Source organism: Alligator sinensis, unplaced genomic scaffold (assembly GCF_000455745.1).
Source record: "Alligator sinensis unplaced genomic scaffold, ASM45574v1 scaffold107_3, whole genome shotgun sequence".
Lineage (NCBI taxonomy): Eukaryota > Metazoa > Chordata > Crocodylia > Alligatoridae > Alligator > Alligator sinensis.
Genome location: NW_005842578.1, coordinates 840,987 through 847,254, shown reverse-complemented (window position 1 = coordinate 847,254; position 6,268 = coordinate 840,987). Strand labels below are relative to the sequence as shown.

Sequence of the window (6,268 nt, the reverse complement as noted above, 5' to 3'; positions counted from 1 at the left end):
GGGGGGACTGAGGCAGGCAGCTCCCGGGGCGGAGGAGCTTTTGCTCCGGGGCCGCGGGCATCTCGGGCCCTCTGCATGCCCCCTGGCCCCTGCAGCAGAGGGATCCTGGGAGCTTCCTGCGCTGCCCCACGACAGCCTCAGCCCCCGTCCCCGGGAGCTCTCCCAGAGCAGGGGCAGCGTTGGGCGCTGGGCTTGGTGCCCGGGGGCTCCTGCCAGCCCTGGGTCCTGGCGGGTGGCTGGGCTCCTGGGCAGGGGGAGGGAGAGTAGCCGTCTGCGCCAAACTAGAGCCAGCCTCTCCTTTCTCTTCTGCAGAGGATTTAGGTGAGTGACCTCTGGGCGTGGGGGTGCGGCAGGAGCAGGTACGTGCAGCCCTGGGGCTTGCCAGGGCGGTCGCAGCCTGCGGGACCCACTGGCTGGTGTGACGGTGACAGGGGACGGAGGTGCGGTCTGTGGGGTCGGGGCAGCTTCCAGCCCCTGTGCCCCCCTGCCCAGAGCCCAGGCCAGGGGACCCGTAGGTGCTGCCAGCTGCTGCAAGGCCACGGAGACGGGAGAAGCTTGCCGGCCCCCGCGGAGCCCTGGGGTCTGGGCAGGAGTGATTCCCCCGGTGCGGCTCCACCTCTGCCTTCGGGCCTGTCCTCTTGGTGCCATGATGCAGGAGCTGGGCTGGGGCAGAGGAGCCCTGCCCTAGGCAAACACGGAGCAAAGGCCATTCACTGGCTGCCACAGGTGCTGGCAGCGCCCTTTGCTGGGCGCTCAGGGAAGCGGGGGTGTGCCCAGCCCCTGCCCCTTCTCCTTCCACATCCACCTGGCAGCAGAAGCCTTGGCCGACTCAGCCTGGCTCCCCTGGGCTGGGTATGCCCTTGCCTGCAGTTCAGGCCAGCGACCCTGGCGCGCGGTTACTGACTGCTGTCGCAGGGCTTCATCTACACTAGGGGAGGAGTGTCTTGCTGGGAGGTGTTGGGTGGGGCCCGGGGCTACTTCTAGCAGTGCCCTGGGCATGCCTGTGCTGCAGCAGCCAGGCTGGAAGATGTCCCCCCTCCCTCCCTGAGATTGAGTCCCTGGATCAGCTCCCCTGCTGCAGGGGCTGGGTGGCGCTGGAGCTCAGGCCAGCGGCTTTGCCCGCATCTGTTACCTGGCAGCAGGCACGTGCCGGGAGGAAGGTGGGCACTGTGGCAGTGTGTGCAGGGCAGGGCTCAGAGGCCAGGGTGGACAGCCCTGTGCGTGGCTGTGGCTGGCAGAGGCCCCCTGCCACCACATCCTGATGCTGCCTGTGACTCGTGCCAACCCCTGGCTGCTCCCGCTGCCCCCGGGCAAGTCTCTGCAGCTGTGCCCTGATGGTGCCCCCCCCACCACAGAGATCATTGAGGAGCTGATGAAGGAGGATGGATTCCAGCCAGACACCCCGTCCTTCCTGCCCAGGCCTATGCCCAAGGGCCCGGCCAAGTTGGTGCCCCGGGGCTCGAGCCCCATGGTGCCCACGGGATCGCTGCACCACCCACAGCCTCTGGGGTCCGGCTCGCTGCCAGGGACTCTGGGGCCCTTTGGAGACTCCCCCCTGCTGCCACCTGTCTCCCGGGGCCCCCAGCTCACCCAGAGCCTGGGCAACTTGACGCTGTCGCCGAGGCTGGTGCCACGGGGGACGCCACTCCCATCCACCGCCGCGCCCGCCCAGCACCACTGGTCCATGCCCACGGCCAAGGAGCAGCTGGAGGACATGCTGGAGCCGCCCAAGCTGGTGATCACAGAGCAGCCAAAGCAGCGGGGCATGCGCTTCCGCTATGAGTGTGAGGGCCGGTCAGCTGGCAGCATCCTGGGCGAGAGTAGCACTGAGGCCAGCAAGACCCTGCCAGCCATTGAGGTGAGGAGGGGGCAGGGCACTGGGCAGGGGCCCTGCGCTCACCCCCTGCCCCCAATAGCTCCTGCTGGAGAGCCAGGCAGGCCTGGCTGGGTTACCCCTCCTCCCATCCCACCCCCCACGATGGGGTAGGACCCTGGACCCAGGCACCATCCCATCTCCCCCAGCCAGGGGCAGGCGTGGGGGCACCTCTGGACCCTGTGCTCCACTTTCTCGTACAATGAGAACTGGACTCCCCGTTGGAACAGGGCTGAGCTGTTTGGCCTGGCCTGGCCTGGCCTGGCCGCAGGGGACCCAACCTGCCCTGGGCTCCCTGCCTGCCCTGGGAGAGGGGCTGGGAGCCCCCTGTCCAGGGTGGGGGCCTGGTTTCTCTCCCTGTTATCCCTGTACCAGCCTCCCCCACCCCATACCCCCTGCAATGAGCCTCTGGCGTCTCCCCAGTTGCTGAACTGCCAGAAGATCCCAGAGGTGAAGGTGACGGCCTGCCTGGTGTGGAAGGACTGGCCGTTCCGTATCCACCCTCACGGCCTTGTGGGCAAGGACTGCAGCAATGGGCTCTGCGAGGTCACCCTCAAGCCCCAGACCAACCCCAAGCACAGGTACCAGCTGCGCAGCCCTGGGGGTTGGGGTGAGGAGACTCCTTCCTCCACATGGCCCCGTCCCGGGGGTGGCCTAGGCTCAGTATCTGGGGCCCTTGGACAGCCGTGGCCTGACAGCGATTTCCCAGTGCTGTGGCTTCTTCCTTGCTGTTCCCTGCCCTTGGGCTAGCACGGAGCCCCTGGCACCCCAGCCCCTGTCTGCTGGAGGAGCCGGAGCTGCGGTGCCCCGGGCTCCGTCCCGCTGGCTGGGGACCAAGCACCTCCCAGGAGCTGCTGCCAGGGGTTGGGGTGGGAGAGCCAGGTGGTTCGGGGTCCTGGCCCTGGGACCAGAGCAGCCCCTCCTAGGTTGCAGCCTAGGGGCACACACCAAGCCAGGGGGCCCCATGCGGAGGTGGAGGCCTGTCCAGGCAGGGCAGAGGCATGGGTACAGGGTCGGAGGGGGCCTGGGGGTGTCTCTGCGGGGCCTTGGTGGGCTCCCAGATCCCCTCAGAGCTCCTCCCACCTGGCCTCTCAGCTGGCTGCCATGTGGGGAAGGTGAAGGGGCCCTGTGGAGCTGGGGCCAGGCAGAAGGTGGGGACTGGGCATCCCCGTGTCTCTCTCTGGGCCTGGGAGAGCTCTGAAGGAGGCAGAGGGCTCGGAGGAGGAGCCCCAGGGGGGACCATGCTCAGTAGTGGCTGGACCAGAGGGGCCAGGGCTGGGGCTGGCATCGCCCCTGGGTGCTACGTGGCAGCACCCCATGCAGTGGTGCCCCCTCCGTGGCTGAGGGCAGGGAAGGAGGGCAGCTCATGAGCACAACGGAGCTTGGCCAGCCTCCAGCCCATGTCCTCTTGGCCCTGGCAGCTTCAGCAATCTCGGCATCCAGTGTGTCAAGAAGAAGGAGATCGAGGGGGCCATCGAGAAGAAGCTACACCTGGGCATCGACCCCTTCAGCACCCCATGCAGTGGTGCCCCCTCCGTGGCTGAGGGCAGGGAAGGAGGGCAGCTCATGAGCACAACGGAGCTTGGCCAGCCTCCAGCCCATGTCCTCTTGGCCCTGGCAGCTTCAGCAATCTCGGCATCCAGTGTGTCAAGAAGAAGGAGATCGAGGGGGCCATCGAGAAGAAGCTACACCTGGGCATCGACCCCTTCAAAGGTGGGTGACCCCGGGGGGGGGGGCCACACCTGCTGCCTGCAACCCAGCCCAGCTCAGCCCAGGAGCTCCAAGGGGATCTGGGAGCCCACCAAAGTCCCATGGGGACACCCCCAGGCCCCTCCGACCCTATGCCCTGCATCCCAGAGCTCCTCTGCTGGCCTGGCCCCACCCCAGGTTTGCAGGGGGTGTTGCGCACCTGGTTCTGGAGGCAGGATGTGGAGCGGGTGGGTGGCACAGTCGGGTCATAGCTCAGGGCTTGCAGCTATCTGGATTGGGACCACGGGGCTGGACAGTCTCACTCTCCTGGTCCAGAATTGCTTTTTTCTTTGCGGGGAGGAGGTCCCCAGGCTCCAGAGGGACCCACGGCCTCCTCTCCCACTGGAAAGGGGGCAGGGACGGTCACGTTGGGGCCATCCAGGGTGGGGGGAGACCCTGCGCTGCAGCTGGGGGTGGGGGCACTCACTCAGCAGCCCCACTCACTGCGTCTCCCCCCACAGCTGGCTCCCTGAAGAATCACCAGGAGGTAGACATGAACGTGGTGCGGATCTGCTTCCAGGCTTCCTATCGCGACACCAGTGGGCAGACACGGCACCTCAGCCCCGTGCTCTCCGAGCCCATCTTTGACAAGAGTAAGTGGCCAGGGTGGGGGCTGGAGGGTGGCTGGGCAGGCTGGGGGCTGTGACCTTGGCCTGCCTCGTGCCTCGGCTTCTTGTGTGGGTCCCACGTGCAGGCAGTATCTGCTCGCCTGGCTGGCAGCTGCTTTCCTGTGTGTCCTGGCCCCCATGCCGCTCATGGCAGACAGATGCTCCCATGCACTGGAGCACAACCTGGGGGATCGTGGTTCGCCACCGGTTTTGGACAGGCCTGTCCTGGTGTGGCTGGGGCTGCTCCCTCAGGCTAGGCTCCCATGCCATACTGCTGCCTCTGCTTGAGCCTGTGTTGGTGCACACAGAGTCCACCAACACGTCGGAGCTGCGCATCTGCCGCATGAACAAGGAGTGCGGGCCCTGCGCGGGTGGGGAGGAGATGTACCTGCTCTGCGATAAGGTCCAGAAAGGTAAGTGGGGGACTACAGCTCAGCCTCGCTGCCCTGGGTGGGGGGTCCTGGTGGAGGGGACAGCTCCAGCTGCAGCTCAAAGGAGGGGTGGGAGCCCATCGAGGGGGCCTGGAGCTGGGGGCAGGAGGGTGGTGGGGTGTGGGGGGTGAAAGGGGGTCCCCCAGCTGCCTGTGAGGGACTTGGGGCCTGCAGAGCCCCAGCTACAGCTGGGCCCAGGGAAGAGACGGGAGGTGTCCGAGCTGCCTGCATCTGGTGCCCAGGCCTGGACCCGTTCCTGGGGGGGCCGGGCCAGCCCCATCTGCTGGGAGGGGTGCAGAGCTCCATGTGCCCCAGCCCAGCCTGGCCCTGTTGCCCCCTCACCCCACGCCCCCTGCAGAGGACATTGCCGTCATCTTCCGGAAGGATACCTGGGAGGCCAAGGCCGACTTCTCGCAGGCCGACGTGCACCGCCAGGTCGCCATCGTCTTCAAGACACCCCCATACCAGCACCTGGACATCCCTGAGCCTGTGGAGGTGGCCGTGTTCCTGCAACGCCTGACTGACAGTGTCTGCAGCGAGCCCTTCCCCTTCACCTACCTGCCCAAGGACCACGGTAACCCCCGCCCTGGGATCGGCACCCCAGTCATGGCCCCCTGAGAGTGGGAGAGGGGCACAGAGCCCCCGTGCAAGGGTGCTAGCATGCAGTCCCTGCAGGTAGCAGCCTCCTGCACGTGGGCAGGGGACAGGCTGGGTCCGGCTGACACCCTGCTCGGCTCCGTCTTCTCTGCAGATGCCTACAGGGTGAATGCGAAGCGGAAGCGGGGGATGCCTGACGTGCTGGAGGAGCTGTCTGGATCCGGTGGGTGCCACGGGGGCTCTGGGCTGCCTGGTGGAGGCTGGGACCCTCCCCTGCACCCAGCAGGGTCCCCTCAGCTTTCCCCTCCCTGCGGAGGCATCGCACCACCCGGTCCCCTCTGCAGAGCGGTGCTCCCTGCCCACGTGGGGCCAGGGGCTCTGAGGCTTCCTCTTCTCTCTCCCTTAGACCCTCATGGGATCGAAGCCAAGAGGCGGAAGCAGAAGCCAGCCTACATGGACCACTTTGTCACACCCCAGGCTGCAGGTCAGTCCAGGACCGGAGGACGTGGTGCCCATGGGGCCTGCCCGGAGCCCCTGGCCAGCTGTGCCGGGCACCAGAGCCCTCCCCTCTGCGAGGACGCAGCTGCGCAGTCCCGCTCTGCTCTGCTCTGCTCTGCTCTGGGGCGCGACCTGACTGGGTCTTTGTGCTCTGGCTGCAGAGGACACGTTCTCCCTCCTGGCCCCTGTGGAGCCCATGCCGATGCCGATGCCCGAGGCCTTCGAGTACTGCCTGCCCCAGGACTACCCCCACTACGGCTGCCCCAGCCTGCGGGACGTGCTCCTGCCCTCCTGCGCCGTCACAGACTTGCCCGCCTGCCTGGACCCCGAGTTCCCGCCGGACATATATGGCCCCCCGGCCAGCAGCACGGCCCCGTTCCTGGTGCCCAGGGAGGTCCCTGCGGGGGACACCGAGGGCACGGCCAGCCTGGTGGGAAGCAACATGTTCCCCAGCCAGTTCAAGGAGGCCTGCGAGCGGGCGGAGCTGGAGCTGCGGCTGGGGGGCGGCCGGG

General features: G+C 67.5%; 1 protein-coding gene across 1 annotated transcript in view; it reads left to right on the top strand.

Annotated features, from left to right (window-relative positions):
* The first annotated feature begins 765 nt into the window (after positions 1-765).
* Positions 766-6,268, top strand: part of RELB (RELB proto-oncogene, NF-kB subunit) — a 6,355-nt gene continuing 852 nt past the window's right edge. The window contains exons 1-9 of the mRNA XM_014524145.2: positions 766-1,858; positions 2,297-2,454; positions 3,495-3,586; positions 4,084-4,215; positions 4,539-4,643; positions 5,020-5,235; positions 5,413-5,481; positions 5,665-5,742; positions 5,918-6,262. Coding sequence (XP_014379631.1) covers positions 1,262-1,858; positions 2,297-2,454; positions 3,495-3,586; positions 4,084-4,215; positions 4,539-4,643; positions 5,020-5,235; positions 5,413-5,481; positions 5,665-5,742; positions 5,918-6,262 — 1,792 coding nt within the window. The 5' untranslated portion in view covers positions 766-1,261. The remainder of the gene's footprint in view (positions 1,859-2,296; positions 2,455-3,494; positions 3,587-4,083; positions 4,216-4,538; positions 4,644-5,019; positions 5,236-5,412; positions 5,482-5,664; positions 5,743-5,917; positions 6,263-6,268) is intronic.